Genomic DNA, 23,432 nt, shown 5'->3' with positions numbered 1-23,432 from the left:
TTTAAAAACAAGAACTTGAAGTCGTTGAATACTTTAAGATTACGCCCTAAATCTACAAATACAAATACATTAAATGATTCCATATTCGGGAAATTCGTGCAATATTAAAATTAATGTTATTGATATGTATGGATATATAGATAAAACTACTATAAAAACTAAAATATAAATAAATTACAATTTTATATTGATTACAATCGTAGCTGCTGTAGAACAATAATATAATATCAACATTCAATAATTTCTATTTTTAATATAATGCAGCTAAATATTATATCTACATTTATTTTAGTTATACCTATAGATACGACATAATATTATAAAATAGTAACCATGATTTCTATTTTTTTTTTATCTTGCTGTCTTATAATGTAATACGAGTTAAACTATGAAAGGTCCTAAGTCCCGACAAGGGTAATTTTAACCCAGAAAATACATACGGACGGTGGCCCGGAAGTGCTCTCAATGTTTAGCACCTTGTCCCTGTGTTACAGAATATGTGAATTGAAAACAGAAAACATTTAAGTTTTTTATCAAATTATATACATTATATTATATTGTATAAATTATAAAATTTAAATACACGAATAACAATTATTATAATTACTATGCACGTTTTAACCAAGTTTTTAATATAAATATTTTAAAATAAATACAATACAAAATTCTTATTATGTTTTCTACGCTGACTCTCAAATGGTTTTTTGTGTGTTATAATAATAAAACAATTTATTTCACTATAGTATTATTAATTTAATATGTATGTTCCCTATGTTGTAGATGTAAACGATAAGTATAAAAGTAATATACTGAAATTTTGATTTCGATGATAAAATGGACATATACTGCTTTAATAACACCTATATAGTATATAGTATCTATATTATTATAATTTATAATAAATCGGCTTTTGGTAATTTTCGTCATTTATACGATAGATATTGCTGCAGTTACTGTATATTTGACTTTTTTTAAACGCAGGAACTTTCTCAAAGTTCTGGTATTAATTCCTTTTTTATATACATTCTGTTTGAGGTTTTAGGCACCACCACCACCTTTTTTATGATTTATGCATAAATTATAGATTTATTAATTTATATTTTATGTTTTATTTTAAAAACTGACGGATGGCAAATAAAACAACTTACTATTTTATCTAAGTTTATCTTGGATTTTACACATTGATCTTATATAATCATATTGAATTTAATTATTTTATACACACATCATTATGATTATGTGTAAGTACAATAAATTCTAAATAATGCGAACAGTATAGATGAGTAGATCACGTATGATTTGCGAGGCTTAAGCTTATATTTTAAGCCGGATCAGAGCTTTTGTCTTTTTTAAATCAGTTTATACAGTCTCATATTATGTGACGGGAATGTTGAGTTTTTGTTTTTTTGTTTTTATTTAATATTTTACTATGTGTGGCCACTTTCAGCTCAGTCTGCTTGTAATTTTCGGGAAACTGTCAACGCAAGACTAGCTAACGAATGAAAGAAAATAATATCACAGATACACGCTTGTCGGTAAAGTGTGTAATACAATTTGGGCTTCTATAGTCACCGAATTTATACAGACGTCGAGGTATATTGTGGTTTTCGTTACTCGAGTACAGGTGACCGCGATATTTTCCATCGGTCAGTCTAAACTTTAAAAGATATCAGACGCCATAAATATATTATTCAAATGGTATGGGTTACTTGTTACCATTATTTTACTACCTACATAATTAATATTATACGGCACGTCGAGATGCGAACACACCTTTAAAGGAAAACCGCGGTGACCGCAGACCGTTACTCCGTGTCCGTCGTGCAGTCAGCGGTTCTCGATCAAAGCGTATTCGCATCGCAGTTTGCTAATGCGTAAAGTGTTGTACTACTGCGACGACATTCTGTGCAAAACGAGTCTTGATATGTAACTTCTTTTAACAGACCTCGTCACGTCTGGTCCAGTAAAATACGTCAACCGTTGACCAAACATAAGCAGCCATGGAAAATATTTAGTCAGACCTAGGATTTTATTCACAGGTTGATCATACTAGTAGTATCATACTACGCTTCAGCGACCGTTATTTCGAAATTAATTATAGTTCTTAACACATGGTGTAGTATATTATATTAAACTATATAGTATATACGTTTGTAAAATCCAAATTAAACATCGATAAGATAACTGTTTGGTCGCTATGTCCTTAAGTTCCAAAAAACAAATATTTTAAAAATTTGACTTGAAGTAAACTTAAAAATTCAAAAACTACAATTTGAATAAATGCATCATTGAGCGTGCTTAAAAAACCATACTATATAAACTTTTTTATACTTAAATAAATAAAAATATGATTGTTATTTATTTTATTCCCAGTTCACATTGACCGTAACGCGGCCATAACATAGTAATAACATGTCATATATACAATTTTCAATTTTTTATGAGTTATAAAATCAAACCAAAAATAAGATAACAAGATCGTATTTTTAAAAATTAAAAAAATATATAATATTTAATTTTAATTTTAAAAATGTTTTCATTAAATCTCTAAAGTCTGATCCAAAGTTAATAGTAGTTTAACTATAAAACAGTCACTCCAATTTCACACTATTTAAGATATGGGAGTATATCGTCGCAACGAAATATTCCCATATTGAATAATAATGGCGTAAGTTATTGTTCGAAAGCCACCTACACGGAGCTATACCAAAATTGCCTATACAACACGCCGGCCAACAGACGTTAAAAAAATATTATCATTAAAAATTTCGTGAACAGCAGACTTTTATTTTCTTCACAGTACCCCATAGTTCAGTTGTATGTGCACATTTTTTATTGAAAACGTCTTCTTAAAAATATATTATCCACAAACACTAAAATTGGATAAATAAACGAGTAAAATAGATATAAAAGAGATGATTTTTAAAAAAGAAATGTGATTACCTCTATACTACGGAAAAATATAATATGCCTCAACTGTTTTCTAATAACTATTATAAAAAATAATTACAATAGGCTTTTGAATTTTTGTATTTATCCCGGAATATATTATTTTCTTTACCTATATACAATTTCAGATTTTGAGAGGAGTGATGCATTTATTGGTTTTACAATGCTGTGTATTTTTTTTTTATATGTTTGTGTGGAGAAACTTTATAAAATCATTTAGTTTAAAGAATCACTAAATATTCATAATTAATAATTAATGGTTCAGATAAAAAAACTAAAAATTAATTAATTAAGAATTTTAATTGTATTGAATGAAGATGATATAAGGATGTTTGTCACATACGAAATGTGTTTATTCAACTTTATATCTAACTTAATTTAATTTATTCTTTTTTAGAATATATAGAATCCAGTGTATTACTTAATGTAGGTTCAAGGTTGTTTTTGATTATTCAAAAACTGAAGTTCTGTTGAATTGAATTATATTATTCATAAATAAACTTAAGTACAAAATAAGTAAGCTTGGGATATATTTATATCGCAAAATATGTATGACAAATGTATTTGTGCTGTTGAATTATGACTTATGACCAAGTATTTATTGTATTCCCCTAATATATAGTTTAATTGATAAGGATGATATTACATTTTGCTACATCATTTAACTCAGAAAAAATGTGTACATACCTATGCTAATTATGTACATATAAATGAACTTATCATAACCCTCGATTAATGGTACATTTATAGAACCTTCAATATTTCATACCAAGTATTAAAAAAAAAAAAAATTTTACGAAAGCAGATCATACAAAAAGAATGAATGACGTATTGACGTGCCTAATTAACTGTATAACAGATCAGTGTTAGATAGAAAAATTAAAATGGTTTTGCACATCATGAATAATAGATTATGTATTGTTGTACGTAATAATCTGTATACTAATGGTATGTTATGTGAAACGAAATATAAAATTTTAAAATAATATGGAGGATTTGAAATTCAAGGTATAAACTTAACGGTCAAAACTACCTTCTCATTTTGAAATAGTATGAATACTCACGTGTGGAATATATTAGGTGAATTTATTTACATAATATATAAGTGCAGTGTTTCATTACATAGGTAGGTAGGTAAGTTAACTAAATAATTGATGATATATTGGTCAAAATAATCCAAGGAAATTCTTATGATACTTTTACATGTTTAATTAATAAATATACATATTTTATATTTTATGTAAGTATATCTGTATAAATTATGTATAGGTACTAGCTGAATTACCTGACTTTACTCTCGAAAAAAAAATAAAAATTGTGAAATTATTCAAATTTCTCACTAAAAACTGGTAGATACATTTAAATACAACGTGTGCCCTCCCTACCACTCCCCTGAAAAATATTGGCAAAATAATGACGCTATGCATCTGGGGTCTGTTTAGAACTATTCTGTAACAAAAAAATCGTAAAATTATTCAAATGAAAAAATCGAAACATTGAAATACAATGTTATCACTCTCCTTGAAAGTTCAAAAATGAAAAAAAGAAGACGCTGTGACACTCAAGGGGGAGGAGAGAGGAGAATTCATGAAATTATTCAACATAAGTTTCGTTGGAAAAGTAGAAAAATAAAATACATTGTGAACTTCTCTGGACAAATATGAGAAAAAGGATGCAACTATGACATCAGGAGGGAGGGGTTTTTTTTTGCAACAATGCTGTGAAAAAATTAGTGGAATTATTTAGATTCCTCCCAGAAAAACCGGAACATTGAAATACGGCTGCAACGTATTTGCGCATATTTATTATTTTACAACTCGTTTGTGCAAAAAATCAGTACTCGATTATACACATACATTTTAGCTACCTGTGACGAAAAACCCTAAAAAGTAAATTCGTTTGCGCATAAAGGTTAAGCTAACCTAAGAGTCAACAGACTACACAATCACCAACATGTTGATCACCAACATGTGGTTCACTATTAAATTTTACCTACTAAAAAGTAATAGTACGTAAAATCCAAAATTATATAATAAATGTACACAAACAATTATTTTTATTTTATGATATAGGTACTTATATTGCTATCTAATATTTGATAATTTGGCCTGATATCTGTGACCGATAATTCATTTAAAAATGAATATATACAATATACATATGTGTTTTCATGAGTCCTCAATTTTCAGGTAAAAAGTTTAATGTGTGCAAACGAGTTGCGTCGTGAAATACAACGTGTACCCTCGCCCACCACTACCCTCTCCACAAAAGGCTGAAAAATGTAATATGGGTATTAGCAACTACTCTGTGAAAAAAGTCATGGAGTTATTCAAATGCTTCACCAAGAAAACTGGAACATAAAACACGCCTATTATTTTACATATATACCTAAGGATATTATATAGGTAAGATTATTGTAATGTAAAAATTATTCGATAATTTAGGTGTACTAAATAATAAGCACTGAATGTAATTCGTAGCATTGAATTAGTATTTTTCTTACTCAATAGAAAAAAATGTCTATAACATTTTAATATATAAAAAAAAACATTTTAAAGGCAGAAATCACAAGATTCGAATATTCATTTAACTTTAAGCATAACTCATATTAATTTTTCCTATTAAGTACTATTAATACTACCTACTAGTATTATTCTATAATTTTTTAGTTCATCGTATTTTATCAAATATTGAAATAGGTATCCCGTATTTTTATGATTTTTGGCATGTAAGACCAATTAATATTAACTGAAGTAGAAAGCATTCACAAGATAACCTCAGAATAAACTTAGATAGGTATATAGTTTCCTATGTACTCCTAAGATTCCCAAGTATATACATAATACATTAACTAACATTAAAAGAAATAAACATAATTCTCAAATTATTATTTATAAATATTAGTAATTATACTATTATATTAATTATTAATAATTATCAAATATCATTAAATATTAATACGAGATTATGTAGGTATTAATTTTCCATTATTTTTGACATTTGGTTGTAATAATAAAAACTTTAGTTTGTCAATTAAAATAATGAAAAGCAAAATTGTACTACAATAAAATAAGCTTATAATATTTCAACTGTAACTCATTTTGTTTTGACTATTAAGTAGGTAACTGGTATTTGAACATTAAATATAATATTTAAAACGTTTCAATATGTTATTATAGTTCATATAGTGCGCAAATTGACAAAAGATTAATATCATCAAATCATATGATCATAACATAAATTTATATTATTTTAATGGAGCGTTCATCCACTAAAATCTACTTTAATTTTAGTCTGGAAAAGCTTACAGGTTTTTAAACAATATAATTATAAAATATAAGATTTAATCTTCTACATTATTTATAATTATTCAATCAGAAATATAATTCTTAACGACAATTAAATGCAATGTATTTCAAAATTACACAATTTAAGTCTATCGTAATTCCAACCGATGATTTCTATAATCAAATTTATTTAAATAATACACTGTGTTTTCTGTAACTTCATTACAATTCTAAGAGGACTGATTTTAAGAAGACTGCAAACTTGCACTCATTATTCTTTTGAATATTTTACACGCATAATTTTTTGTATAGAGAACGTTTTGAGACTTATGAATTATCATGCAAAGCATGTATTATGGTACACGGTGAGCATCATATCAAATTTTCAGGTCATAGAAATATAAATATAAGTATAGGAATTACTCGTATATATAATAAATAAATAATAATAAACCCGGAAGAAAACCTCAATTAATATTATAATGTTAAGTTTATTTCAAAATTGATAGAATTTTTTTAGCATATTTTAATTTTACATAAAATCTATAGTATCGAAACAAATAATTTATAAGAATATATACTTTTTGAAATACAATATAATAAGAAGAGTCAATGTTAAAAATTGATTATGCCATTAGTTACTGGATCAATTAATTGCTTTTTTGATTCTGAGCTGAGCGATGAATATATTGATTTTACAATGATGTTATTTTTTATTTTTTTTTTATTTTTGTGTCTATCATCACCTTTTACTTTTTAGGACAGTAAGAATGCTTTGATTTTCTTCGACAGTATTTGTACTGATAGCAAAGTGAACCTAGTTGGTACTTTTGGGAGTCAAAAGTAAAAATTTCCCAGTAGTTTTCAAAAGCGCCGTGAAAAAGAAAAGAAAAATTAAGGGAAAACGGAATTTTTTACGCAAAATCTGTTTTCGAGAAAATCAATTTTGGTTTTTGATGCAACTTTTAAACAAATTACCGTAGGTACATGAAATTTTGAATGTTTGATGTTTATATTACTATATTCTATACACCATAACAATTTCCAAATATTTTGACTTATTTTGAGCTGTTTAAGGAGATTTTCAGATTCCATTTTTTTTAGTTCTTTTTCTATAAATATCAATAAAATTTTATTTTTTGGCTAAAAAAGCTTGAAAATTTAATAGAAAGCTCCTACTATATTGTTACAATGACATTAGAAAAATATTAAAAATCCTTTAAAGCTTGAGCATTTAAAGTTCAAATCTTGACAAAATACGGAAAAATGACGAAAATTAACAAATTATTTTGAGTTGAGAATTCATAATAAATTTTTTTTTTAAATCTAAAATTTGAAGATGTAATACAAGATTATCCATAAGTTTGTCTACCTTTATCAAAAAAAAAATGTCTACAAGAAAGTCAAATTAAATTTTTATGAGCGTTCTAAATTCACTTGATATTTGATGTAACGATTTTCTTATTTTGTTGTAATTAAAAAATGTATGACTGTAGATACTTAAAAATTTCATTGAATGTTTGAATTAGCATTTTTTATACACGATAAAATTTTGAAAATAATTTGATTCTTTTTTAACTGTTTACGAACATTGTCAGTTTTCAATTTTTTTAGTTTTTTTTCTATAAATATCAATGACATTTTATTTGTTGGGTAAAAAAGCGTGAAAATTTAATGAAAGGCTCCTGATATATTGTTACAATAGCAGTAAAAAAATATTAAAAATACATGGGCTCAATTTTTTTTTATATGCATTTAAAGTTCGAATTTTGACAAATTTATCAAATTTAAAATTTAATAATTATTTTGTAGTTAAAAATGTATAAAATGCTCAGCTTTTATAGCTAAGGATTAAAAATTTAAAACAAGGTTCTACCTTAAAAGGTAAATATATAAATTACTTTATTCACAATAATATCATCAAATATACTTAATAACACGAATTACTACACAGTAGTTCGTACTTAGTAATATCATAGGCTGACTGACGGTATTCGCTCAGAATCGTTTTTTTTTATACAATGATATTATATCATTGAATTCAAATTTAACACCATTATGACCCACTTGTAACCTACTGTACAACAGAGTGACACCCACTTTCCCAACTTCTTATTTGCATATAGCGAAAATTTTCTAGAATTTAGATTTAATTTTGGGTAAACAATTCTCAGTAATTAGGAATAACAACTTTTGGGGTTTCTGATGGAAAATTGGATCTAGTTGGTACCTTTGAGAGGTCAAATTTGAAAATGTTCAGTATTTTGCAAATTTAACGGGAAAACAAAAAAAACTATGAAATAACCAGAAATAACCAGAAATTCTTCACAAAAAATTTATTTTGATTTTTTGGTGTAACTAAAACTAATAAATTTAGATACTAGACATTTTCACCAAATGTTAATATTAAGAATTCCTTTTTTACTATTGTATTTACAATGGTGTGGATTTTTTTTCTGTCTATCGTTAACATTTAGTATCAAAATGCTTCGATTTTCGTCATCAGCATCTTTTCTAGAATTAAATTGAAAAGTGAATCTAATCGGCACTCTAAATTCCCAGTAGTTTTCAAGTGTTAGGAAAAACAAAAAAAAAGTAGAAAAATGGTTATTTTTACGCAAAATGAATTTTATTGTTTTTGTGTAACTCAAAAACTAATAACCGTAGTAATTTGAAATTGTCACCAAATATTTATATTATTATTTACCATACACGTTAAAATTATATTTGACTCTTTTTGAACTTTTTATAGCCATTAGAAATTTTTCAAATGTTGTAAATTGTTTTTTGTCACGCCTGCACCGGAAGATTTGTTTTTGATTATGGTTGAAGCATGGGAAAGCGACCTTTTTCCATCCAGTGGGTGCTTAAGTGAGAATCCTCAAAGTGCCGGACGGTAAAGTGGAAATCCCCAAAAGCGCTGGGTGGTAAAACGGAAATTCCTGAAAGTGCTGGGCGCGCATATCACGCGTATCCCCTGCACAACCAGACACTGAAATCTATACCACGGTCCTTACAAGTTACAAGACATAAACATTTATATTTTATGAAATTATGTTCGTAGAATAATCTGGTTGTTGCATGGATCCCCTGCATAGTGCATTTGCCGTGATTACATTTTTTTATTCTTACTTTATTTTAATTTAATAATTATTATTTATACTGACATCTATACTACAGTCCTTACAAAACATAAACTTAATAAAATAAGTACAAAATAAATAAAACACAATCGTTTCTCTCGTGGAATATTGTTTTGGTAGAATAGTCTAGTTGTTGCATATATCCCTAAAATACCTTTGCCATGATCGATGAACAGAGGCAGAGGCGTGACAAAAAATAGTATGTGTGGCTCATGCGGGAAGGCAATTTCAGTCTTCCCTACAGATCGTGCAGTACACGTCACCCGCGACTGAAATAGCTCACTTCCCGCCCTTGCCACACAATATAATATTTCAGTAATTAATTCATAAAAGTTTTTCTTTTCATAACAAACATTAAAAATTTTAATAGAAGTTTCCCAACTAGTTTGTGTATCTGAATCAAAAAAAAAGTTCATCGGAAAGTTACGCTATTAAAAGCCATGGTATATTTTGATTTTTATTAATTTTTTTTAGATTCTGAGAGGAGCGATGAATTTATTGATTTTACAATGATATGTTTTTTCTTTTTTGTATCTGTGTACACGATAAGTAGTCGAAATAATACTTTGAGCTTTTCTGGTGGGAATGTGAATTTATTTGGTGCATTGGAAAGGTAAAAATGTCCAAGTAATTTTCAAAAGTGCCGAGAAAAACAAAAAAAAATAAGGAAAAATGGAAATTTTTAAGCAAAATAGGTTTTTGACCCAATCGACATTGATTTTTGGCGTAACTTTAAAACAAATTACCGTAAATATATGAAATTTTCACTGAATTTGTATATTAGCATTTTCGATACACCATAAAATTTTCAAACTACTTTCAATCGTTTTGAGCTGTTTACAAACATTTTAAATTTTAAATTAATTTTCTATAAATTTTTTTTTCTATAAACGTCAATAGAATTGTATTCATTGGGTCAAAATGATTGAATATTGAATACAAGGCTCCTGATATACTGTTACAATAGCAGTTGAAAAATATTAAAATACATCGGTAAAGCACAATTGAGCATAGAATATTTTATGCGATGTTGCCACATTCACGTGGCCGAAATTTTGTAATTTATTATTTTCACGTATACACCAATTATTATCATACTAGACGCGAACCGTGAGCTGAGCCCAAGCTTTATCGACAATTTTATCGATTAATAAATTAGTTCCGGAGCAATAAAGTTCCGACGTTTTAAACATTTAAAAGTGGGAGAAAATATAAGATAATAAATTATATACAATTCCAAAATTATTATAGAAATAATATCAGTGTTCGATCACCCTTACTCCATAGTATTCTTGACTTATAAACCATGCAGTATTATTTTTAATTTATACCATATTTTGATTTTATTATTATCATCATCATTATTATTATTATTATTATCAAACAGTTTTATGAAATGTCACTATTTTATTGACTATGGAATCATGTTATTTTTTTTGATATGTTATATTTTCAATTATTATAATTATTTAAATAAATATTTTTGTATAGCGTATAGCTTAAAATGGAAAATGGCAACGTTGCAGAGTTTTTTATGCTCAATCGTGTAGGTTTTCTTTTATATTCCGATTTCCTTTGATACACCGACAATTTGGCTCAATCGTGTCTCAAAAAAGGCGTTTTATGCTCAATCTTGTCAAAATTGTGTATCTTTTTATAAACTTTTAAAGTTCAAATTTTTACAAAATGTATCAAATTTAAAATTAAAAAATGATTTTTTAGTTGAAAATGTATAAATGGGTTCAAATTTTATAGCCAAGGATTAAAAATTTAAAACAAGGTTATCTTATGTTTGGACAAAATTAGATATTTAATTGAAGAAAAACGATTTTAGTTATGTGTTATATTTAAAAAATTATTCGTGGGTACTTGAAACATCTAAAGTATATTATTATATACGAATATTAAAATAAACAAATAATAATAATTCAACTTAACCGGCTACCAAATTATTAATAACAATCTACCTAAATATAATATAAAATATGCTAGGCTGACAAACCGTGTCCGCTCAGAATCATTTTTTGTATACAATGATATTATATCATTGAATTCAAATTTAACACCATCCATTAAAGTGACCCACTTGTAACCTACTGTACAGTAGAGCGACTTCCACATACCCGGTTTTTTTAATTATTAAATTTAATTATTTATACAAGTATGCTATGATGATACAACTTTTCCGCTCAGAATCGTTTTTCATAAGCAAGGATTTATCATTGAATTTCAATATAACACATCCATTACAATGACATACTCAACAACTATTGTACAGCAGATTGGTACCCACTTGTCCCTTTTTTTAATATGTATTAAAAAGTAAGAATTTTGACAAAATTTGTCAAAATTTGTCAAAATCACGAAAATTTGCAAATAATTTTGTAGTTAAAAATGTATACAATGTACAATTGTTATAGCTTAGGGTTATAAATGTAATACAAGGTTTCTCATAAGTAGTTTATACTGTAGCCAAAATATCTAAAAATATATATACACAGTTTTTTTAATGACATAATAAGTTTAAATTCGGACGAAAAATAAGATATCTATCTTAACAAAGAATTTAGCTATTTTGTTGTAATTTAAAAATATTTTATCTACTTGAAACATTTAACGGGTATAATATTATAATTTATACACATAATGACATTTTCAAATGCAATGTTTTCAGCAAAAATTGATTCAACCAACTATGTTAGTAATAGTAAAATAAATTACTTTAATAGCAATATAAATATTAAATATACCATACAATATACATAGTAAAATATCATAAGACTGACAGACCGTTTTCGCTCCGAATCATTTTTCATGCACATTATACAATGATATAATATAATAGAATTAAAATTTAACATATTATCCATTAGAATTACCCACAGTATTGAATTTCGTGCATTTAATTGTTTGTCAATATATACTTAAATATTATTATGTTTAGCTTTAAGATGTATTGAATTGAACAAACTAAAGATATTGATCCAACTTATTCAATAATTATTAAGAAATTATTGAATTTCAAATAAATTATACGGTAAAGTCATCTATGAGTTAGTAGGCTTAAATAGTATCTTTATTTGCTAATGTATTTATAATTTAGGTAGTCTATAAAATCAATAAATGTTTTCAATTTAAATTTTAATTTAAACAAAAATTTCTATGCCCCTACATGAATAAATTTTTAATTATCTAATATCAAAATATAAAATAAAATTATAAAACATAATCACACATTAATAAAAAATCAGTAAAAATTAAATTTAAATTTAATTAGTAAAAAATCAATTTCATGTAAATGTAATTAACACGCATAACTGAAATAAAATACCTACGTGTAAAATAATTAAAAATATTGCTATGTAAACAAACCTGTGTACATTGCAATAAAATACTTAATTAATATAAAACATTTAATCCACGTTATCAATATATTCAAAGCCGTATCTGATGGGGGGTCCAAACCCCCCTGGACCCCCCTCCCCCCAAATGTCTTCAATATGTCTCATCAAAACCTAAATTCAATAAAATTACAATATAAATGTCTTGGAACCCCCCCCCCCCCCTAAAAAAAAAAACTTCTGGATACGGCCTTCAATATATTTGTTATAAAACAGTATAGATAACTAAATCTAAATTATATATAAGATATTAGATAGGTGACTGTATAGATTTTTGAGATCTTAAATAGGTGCTTGATACCTACTGAGTAATGTATTGTTTAAACTACATAAATTATGAAATTAAGTAATGATAATTTTAGCGTATACAAATAATATGCTCTGTAAATATTTGGTGATACTTTTGGATAACTATATCAGAATATAATTTTTGTTATATATATAATTCTTTAAAGTTTAAACACATAAAAGTAGCGTGTTGGTAAATTGTTGTTTGCTTATGCATTACCGATATTTATCATCTAAATTTACGGAACCTTAAAACAAGAGTTGTCTAAATATTTTTTTCTTGTGAAAAGAGATAATTTCGTAAAAAATTAAAATTTTAATGAATTAGTTATTTTTTCTTCAACAATATTTTAATGTATAAGAAATATAGAAATATAATTGTTACTTGAGTTTTCAAAAACTTGTGCTTATAGGTAATATTTTATTTTATTTTTTTATACTTCATGGTATGTAATATTAAAGCAATTTCATTAAATAAAATTCAATAGGTAAGTAAATACATGACTGAAAAACGAATTTCTAACCATTAGTTATTTCATTATACGATACATTGTTTTTAATACTAGGCTCATTTACCACTAATAAATATTTACTTCAATAAAACAAAACTACAAATAACTTGCATGCCATAGCTACAACCTAAAATACTATAGGTACAATTTAACAAATGTGTTACTAAATATATAAGTCAAATAATTTAATGATGTCATACAGTTTACGTAATACATACATATTTCAAATAATAGAGGCGCTGAACATTTGAGTGCATTAGCACCTAACCAAATTGTCCATAATACACTTAGTGGCTAAAGCAATACATTAATTTAATTAAATAATTTTGTTTTTGTACATTTTATCCATCTTAATGTAAATTGTAAAGCCACTAAAAAAAACTGTAGTCAAAAAGTTAGATGAATTTGACAGAAATCCTTTATAAATAAAAAGTGAAAATAATCCACCTTCGTCAAAATCCAAAATACTTTGTTGTATTATTCTAAAAGAATAATTTTAAAACAATTTAAATTTTGTCTCCGTATTTGTTTAAAATGTCGTATCGTTTTAAAACCAATATAATTTTATGTCCATAACAACTGGAATATCATAATTGTTATAAAATATATTTTTTAAAAGTTGATGAATTTATTGATACAAAAAAAACTATTTTTTTGTTAAAATTATCATGTTGATAACAATGTTAACTTTATAATATTTCTCAACATTCAATCAAATGATAACTAATGTAAAATATTAATATCACATTATCAAGTAATAAGAATCGCCTAATATATAAATATATTTTAAATAAATTGTATAAATGTATAATATTTATAAAGATACCTACCAACCAAAATATATTATCATTTATCTACGTGGTTTTCAAAATAAGTCTAATATATAAAAAAAAAACTATAACTTTATAATATCTCTGATCCATATATTTGAAAATAGTATTTAATGTTCTTTCTTGTACTTAGTTACCATCATTATATCACTAAAGTCCTTATATTGTGTAAAATACAAAAATACAAAAATCATGAAAACAGATGACCAATAATTCAATCAAACACATGGAAATCTATGTTAGTAGGTAGTAATATTAATGAATAGTTACATTGTATTAAGTTACCTAAACTATTGGTAAGTTTTAAATTAATTTTAAAAAGTTTTGGATGTTTCAGATATATAAATTAAATTAATCAATTTAATTAAAATCTAGCTACAGATCTGATCAAATTTATATAAAAATATTTATTTTGGAATTATGAAATTATGTTAATCTCAAAAACAAATGCAAAAACAACAAAAGTTTATATAGGTAGTTACAATATATACGTTCTAGATTCTAGAAGGTTAACTAATATAATTCTAAAGAATAGTTTGGATACAACATTAAACAAAAATATCTATTAGTTTTTAAAGATAAAACTGCTGTTTATTTACCCATTATATAAATTTTAATTTCTGATGAATTTTAACGATATAATATCGTATAGATACAAAACCGACGTGAAGGTAGGTGGTAGGTGAGCCATTGTACCAGGCCCCACGCTCATGCCTTCAGGTACTCCTTAAAAAAAATAGTCTTAGAACGTAACTAAGAAATATATACATATTAGATAAACATTTATATTTTATACACACTTTATAGTTTAAATATTTATATCAAAGCACCCCAAACTTACACCTGTACTGATTGTAGACAATAAAAATGCGAAAATACTACATAAGATATGATTTTGTTGACTAGAAACGACTTAGATCACAGATTATTTTTGATATTTACTTGCGTTACAATAGCTATAATTAACCATAAATGAAAGAAATGATTGAGCTGACCAAATGCAATAATATTTTTTACATAAATCACAGAATTCCTCTGATTTAATTTAATAAATTAATATTATATTTGTATGAATTACATTTTTTTTACCTACGTGACAAATTGACAAATCGTGCAAAAAGTTTTGCGATAAAAACAAATAAATGCATTTTCATGCTGCGTGTGAATACCAACAATCGCGTGTTATACGCGTTAACCTCAATTTTATTACCTCATTTTTTCAAAGTTATTCAAAAAGGTTTATTACATGCATTGTTTTTTTAAATGTATTTTATTACATTATATAGGTATCTGGTATATATAATATAAATGTATATACAACCCCTTCTAGATTATTAATTTATACTTATTATTTTTGTCCTTCCTTTAGCCTTAGGTAGTTAGTACCTACCAGAGTATCTAAGTACCTATTTCTTATCGATCAAATGAGACATTACACATGACATTACATATCATCATCATTGCCAAAAATGTTGATAAAAATATTTTTTTGTGAAATAATTACCTACACACTAACATCTCTCTCTTCCTCTAATCTTTAACACTTACAAAATTCACACAGCTGTAAAACCATTAAACAATGTACGTTTTTAAAAAGACAAGATAATTATGATTGAAATTTTAAATCTTTCTTGATATTAGGATTAATAGGATTTTTTGCCTCGATACACAACTTGGTTCTTATTTTATCGGACACTAGGCTATTTGAAACGTAATAAGACACTTATTTGTCTCAAGAATGGTGGTAAAATCTATTAGGTGTACAACTATTTTTAAGTGTTGTGAAAAATAAAATAAATTATTATGATTGCAGTCCAAGGACTGGAACTTAATCTAAAAGAACCGGAACCTTTAAAATATTAAGAACAGGAACTGGAACCGAAACCTTTATTTTAATAAATAAAGTACCGGAACTGAACAGGAATTTTTAAATTAAATAGGTTCATTTAGGTTCAAATATAAAATAATTTTATTTATCATAATTTAATGGTGTTACTGTTTTGTGTATAAGCTATGTATGATTATATGAGTTTTCTAATATTTCTCATACTATTAAGTAAACCCGCATTCCGGATAGGTATTTAAAATTACTATACTTTTTGGTACATAAATTATCTGGAACCGGTACCGAAATTATTTGGAACCGATACCTTTATTTTTTTTATCAAAAAATTAGAGCCGAACCGGAATAGTTATTTTTTTTTTTGGAGAACCAGTACCGGAACCGATACCGATATATTTAAAAGGTTCCAGTCCCTGGATTGCAATCATAAAAACCACACTATAAAGCTATAAAGTGTGTATTAAATACTAAACGGTAATGTTTATATAATATTTTCAAAATAAAGTTATATATTATCTACTCTTGTTGGCAATCAGTGTGACTTTTAATGTAACATGTAAAACAATTCAATTTATTAAGTATATAATATAATACAAATAATAATATAATACCCAGGTACTCATAGTTTTTTGAAAAATAAATGGTGAAATAAGGTGTCATTTGACATTTTAGACTTGATTTTCATTATTTGTAATAGGTACCTACGAATTATCTGAATTTCCAGCGAAAATACATTATAAAAAAAGGTGGGTAAGTGAATTCGTTGCTTTGATTTACAGTAGGTTACTAGTATAATGAATGGTCTTAAATTTGAATTCAATAATAAAATATGATACAATGATATAATATCATTGTATACGAAAAACATAAAATTACAATAAAATAACTAAAATGGTTATTCTTGGTTATTTAATATGTTATTTCATCCAAATTTGAACATAAAATAACTATAAAAAAAACTGTGTATTTAAATTTTTTAAATATTTTGGTTACAGAATAACCTATTTACGTGGAACCATGTTTAAAATGTTCGTAAATGTTGTAAATCGTTTGCTATAAAAGTTGAACATTTTATACATTTTTAACTACAAAATCGTTTTTAAATTTTAAATTTGACAAATGTTATCAAAAATCGAACTTTAAATATTTATAAAAAAAATTATGCATATGTATTTTTAATATTTTTCAAATGTCATTCTAACAATAAATTAAGAACAAAATAAAAAAAAACACATTATTGTAAAATTAATACATTCATCGCTTCACTCAGAATCTAATATTTAAAATTTATAAAATCTGTAAACGGTTCAAAACGTGTCAAAATATTTTGAAAATTTCATCAAGTATATGAATTGATAAAATAAACATATAGTGTAAATTTCAAGTATCCACAGTTATTAGTTTTTGAATTACAACAAAATTAAAAACCACTACCTGAGAAATAGTATTCTAATGATGTGTGTTTTTTTTATTATTTTAGTTTTTTAATTTTTAATTTTTAATTTTTGTGTCTGTCACCACAGTTTGGGGCAGTAAAATTTCTTCGAGTTTCTTCAATAGTATCTTGTTTGATGGGAAAGTGAATCTAGTTGGTGCAATCGGGAGATCAAAATTTAAAATATTCAATAGTTTTCAAAAGCGCCGGGAAAAACAAAAAAATAATTAAGAAAACCCGGGGAATTTTACGCTAAATCGCGGTTTTCGACAAAATCGATTTTGGTTTTAGGTGTAGGTAAATCTAAAAAAATTGGCCGTAAATATTTGAAATTTGCACTGGCTGTTTATATTATATTTATTTATTAAAAAATTGTTTGTTTTAAACTGTTTGTGGACATTTTCAGTTTCAGATTTATTTTTTAGATACCTAACCTAGGTATAGGCACAATTTTTTTTATAAGCATTTAAAGTTTGAATTTCGACGAAATTTATCAAATTGAAAATTTACAAATTATTCAATAGTTCAACATTTATAAAATGTTCAACATTTTAACCTAAGGATTGAAAAATTTATAGGGTTCCACCTAAATAGGTTATAATAGGTATATAAATTACTTTATTCACAATAATATCATCAAATATACTTAGTAATGTCATAGGGTGTCTGACTGTCTTCGCTCAGAATCGTTTTCATATACAATGATTTTGTCCATTACAGTCACCTACTTGTAACCTACTGTACAGCAGAGCGACGCACCCACTTGCCCGCCTTTTTATTTTGTGTCTGTCATCACCGTTTGGGTTAGTAAATCAGCATCAATTTTTTTCAACAATAACTTGTTTGATGGGAAAGTGAATCTAGTTGGTGCATTTGGGAGATCAAAATTTAAAATTTCCAATAGTTTTTAAAAGCGTAGGGATAACAAAATAAACGTTTAAGAAAAATGGAAATTTTTACGCAAAATCAGGTTTTGACAAAATCTTTTAAGTTTTTGGTGTAACTCTAAAACAAAGAATACCAAAGATAGGTTAGAACCTACATGCATTTTTCACCGAATGTTTACATTAGCATTTTCAATAAACGATAAAGTTTTCAAAATATTTTGACTGTTTTTGTATACCTATTTTAAATTTAAATTTTTTTGGTTTTTTTTTCTATAAATGTCAATTTAATTTTATTTGATGGGTCAAAAAGCGTGAAAAATTAGGCTCCTGGTAATTGGTATACTGTCACAATAGTAGTTAGCAAATATAAAAATATATAGGCACAAATGATTTTGTTGTCATTTAAAATATTTATAATTATTCGTGAATATATGAAACTTGTAAAGCATTATTATTTTATTTTAAGCATACAATGACATTTTCAAATGTATTTTTTTTAGCAAAAACGAATTTAACCTACTGTAGTAGATGCTAATGCCTATAATACTAAAATGAATTACTTTAATCACAATAATATCATAAAATATACCAAATAGTAAAATCATAGGTTTTCGCTCAGAATCGTTTTTCATATACAATGATTTTGTATCATTGAATTCAAATTTAACACCATCCATTACAGTCATCTACTTGTAACCTACTGTACAGCAGAGCGACATTCACTAACCCGCTTTTTAGTAATACATTTTTTAATCATAAGCAACCAACAGCAAAACCAATACTAATAGGTACAATTATAATGCCACTCAAAGTCTGAAAAATAATAAGGACAATACTGATTTTGCAAAAATATCACTAGACCTAATTTACGTACACAAATAAAAAATAAGTGACATCCAATTACCCGCTTTTTTGTTTTATTTTTTCGTTTTATGTATGGTATAATTATTGTTTTTGAGTAAAATAGCTTTTAAATTATAGAAGGTTTTATTTCAATTATTAATACCCCAATTAAAAAACATCAATAATACATTTTCATAATTTTTGTTTAAAGCATTTAAAGATTGTATTTCTACAAAATGTATCAAATTCACATAAGTTTTAAAATTATTTTATAGAAACACCTTATTATTACATGGAAATTGAATGTGAAAATCAACAAAACTTCGTACTGTAGCTTACAAAAAATGTTTAGCGTAAATACATTATTGAGTGATTAAATTTTAAATTTTGACAACATTGGATATTCATACGTACCTAATATAACGATTTCTGCTAAAACGATTTTTGATATTTTATTGTAATTCAAGCAATAAGAATCGTAAGAACATGAAACATTCCACTATTACTTAAACTATAATTTCAAGACATAATAACATTTTCCAAACTTATTGAATAATTTTAAGCTTTATATAGGAATTTAAATTGTCCGAATTATTTTAGTTTTTTTTTATTAAAGCGTAAATAAAACCTTTTAGGATGACCCAAAAAACTTGAAAATCCTTAAATCCCACATACATTTTTTCTATTTTATTTGATACTATAATTTGAAGTAAAATAAAAAATCAGAGTTCAATGAAACCTGTAAGAATTCTTTTTATTCAGATAAAAAATTAGTTATCAAAATTCGATAATTCTACAAGCTCTTAGAATTTTCCCTGAGATGATGTCATTTTTTTTTAATATAACGTAATATATACCTATCAACCCCCAGTCCCTAAATAGGTATCGGGCAGTAGATAAGTGGAAAAGTATTATAATTAAAATGGAAACTAAAATATAAGATACAATTTTCAAATACTATAGAATTGTGGAAAGTTTAAAAAACCTACACGGGCCCCTTGAACAAATCGGTTTAATATTCATTATTTACGCTAAAATGAATTGAGATTGTTTGACTCAAAATAATTTGATAAATTAATATATTTTTTTTTATTGTTTAAGAATTAAGTACAAGCTTATTATTAAATAGTAGATCTTAGATTATTTTGCTATATGGAGTGGATTTTATTTTAATTATTGTATTATAAGTCTAAATTAAAAATGGTTTTATAATAAATAATAATACATATATACCTAGCTTATACCTATACTAATATACATCATATCAATCATATGCACATCCTTTAGTCACCCTAAATATTTACTCAGAAAACTTTGAATCCGCAGAAAACAACCCTCAAAATAAAAATTACGGTACTTCGACAGTTCCATAAAATTCCCCAAAACAAATCTCAACACAACAATACAGCAATACAATACAATAAAATTGTAAAACGAAACTTTAAAAAATATGGTTTCATTTAATTATAATAATATATTATATTTTATTTTATGTAATTCATGCACAATAAACGTTATATTATAATGATTTAATAAGTTTATGATTTTTGACACAAACATTTTTGGATCCACCTTTTATTATAAAATGAAAATGGTTAAATTCAAGTAAACTTTAAGTAAACCTAGGTAAATTTATTTGATATTGGTATTTGGTAGTAAAAACATAAAGATGATTTAGTTTTAAAAATACTGGTAGAGCTAGAAATTAAAAAAAATGTGATATTTTGATTTTTAATCGATTTAAGTTGTTTTTCAATAATTCATGATTAGTTATATTTATTTCGAATTTGTATCAATATATTGTTATTAGTTCTTATAATGATATTATTATTGTATGTATATCGTATAATATATTATAATATAATAAATACAATAGGTATTACCTACCAATAATAAATAAATATTAAAATTAACATTTTAGTTTTAAATTGTAATATTAATTACCTAATTAATTATCAGTAAATGCAATGTAGCTATGTTCAATTCACGGTATACTATAGTATAATATACCGTGGTTAAAATAAACACCCTACTTATAATAATATAATATATTGTGTATAATATTTTTTTTGCATAACATATATTATAAATTACCATGATGTAAGATTGATATTTTCCGCGATAATGCTTCAACAGACGATGGACTTGTGCACGTCCAACACGTTGACTGAAAGCGGCGACAGCAGTGGCAGTATAGCGCCTTGACAACGAATTTCGTAAACACCCTACCGCTGCGAGTTGGGATATAGGTGCGCTATCGGCCATCGTCGTTTTCGTGTTCTAGCATAGGCACATAATAATAACAATTTAACTGTACGCGCAAATTGGCAGGGTGTATGTATACGTAATTCTTGAATAAAAGAACTCCCCTTTCCTCTCGCCATAATTATAATCCACAAGGCGTGAGCATTTATGATATAATATTGTAATGTACAGTGTACACAATATATTTTGACATCATGATACACCAACAATAACATGCACAGGCACGGTGCTGAATCACAACATCTGTTTAGCTAACTATTTAAGGTAGTAAAGTATCGGAATCTAAATAAACTAAGGAAAAAAAGAACGAACAAAAAAGAACACTGAAAAAACAATATAGGTTATAGGTTCATATAGGTTATGAAAATTAAAAAAAATATTAAGAAAAGTGTACCTATATTATTTAATATGATTTTTAAAAATATTTAAATATCAAAAATGTTTTTTTTAACTGTATAAAATTACCTATATGAAAAAAAGTTAAAACTTTTTAAAATAATGAATGGTTATAATATGATATTATTATCATTAATTAATTTTTTTAAACTTTTCTATATATTTAAATGTCAAATTATTTATAAAATATTTTGTATAGGAATGAGAACGAAGTATTTTTATGAATATATAATATATAGACAATATAATATATAATATAGACTTATTAGCTTTTTTACAGGTTTTCAGTGTTACCGGAGATTAATACTAATATTTTTTTTTGTCATAATCAATTAATATATTTTAAATTTTAGATTCCAAGAGGAGCAATAAATGTATTGATTTTACAATAATGTGTGTTTTTTTTTTTATTCTTTTTTATCATTATTTGTGTCCATCATCACCTTTTGGGACAGTAAAAATTCTTCAATTTTCTTCAACAGCATCTTGTAGTAAAGTGAATCTAGTTGGTACTTAGAGGGGGGGGGGGTCAAAAGTAAAAATAATAAATTAAAAATTAAGGAAAAACTGAGATCTTACGCAAGACCAGATGTAGTTATACATTATTATGAATTAATCCAGTATATTTCTTTATAAATAAGATATCTATTTAAAAGCTAATTTAAATTTAATTTGGATACCTATTATGTAATATAAATTGTATTTACAGGGCAGTTAACTATTAAGGTATAACTGGTACCTCGTGTAACTTTATAGGAAAGTATACAAGTATACAACGCTGAATCAGGCATAGGTACCTGGTAGTATATATGTATATAAATATATTATATAACATAGGTACACCGTATTTGCAGTAATATACGCAATGTTGGGTTTAACAGTACCTAATTTAGGTATTCACAAAATTCCAACCAGGTACTGAACGTAAATTATATAAGTTCAGAACCCTCGTAGCCCGTAGGTACCTCTGTTTATTTTGTTTATTTAATTTTTCATTTTAATAATAAAGTAGTACCTAGGAACCGTTTTGTCTTTTGTACTTAAAAATATTACACCAAATTACACAAAGAGACAAGCTACACTGAAAAAAATATAACTTTTCAAATTACAAAATTATTTTGTAAGATGACAAAGTGTAAGCCCAAACAAAAAATTGTTGGTTCTATCAGACATATTGATTTACTTAACTAAGTAATTTGTTATAAAAACAATTTCGTTTTTGTTCATTGCTGTTTTGTTATACATAACTAAAGTTGTAGGTATTGTATTATTACATTTCATTATGCACATACAACAGAATGTTATTTTTAACTAAATGTTGGAGATTAAGACAGGGGCTTTAATTAATAAATA

The 23,432-nt window shown here is 25.8% G+C and overlaps 1 protein-coding gene across 1 annotated transcript in view; it reads right to left on the bottom strand.

Annotated features, from left to right (window-relative positions):
* LOC132934809 (uncharacterized) overlaps window positions 1-21,683 on the bottom strand; it is a 52,204-nt gene extending 30,521 nt beyond the window's left edge. The window contains exon 1 of the mRNA XM_061001176.1: window positions 21,513-21,683. Coding sequence (XP_060857159.1) covers window positions 21,513-21,683 — 171 coding nt within the window. The remainder of the gene's footprint in view (window positions 1-21,512) is intronic.
* Window positions 21,684-23,432: the final 1,749 nt, after the last annotated feature.

This window comes from Metopolophium dirhodum, chromosome 1 (genome assembly GCF_019925205.1).
Source record: "Metopolophium dirhodum isolate CAU chromosome 1, ASM1992520v1, whole genome shotgun sequence".
Taxonomy (NCBI): Eukaryota; Metazoa; Arthropoda; class Insecta; order Hemiptera; family Aphididae; genus Metopolophium; species Metopolophium dirhodum.
Note: the sequence above shows the minus strand (reverse complement) of the source record. Positions and strands in the feature narration are given on the sequence as shown.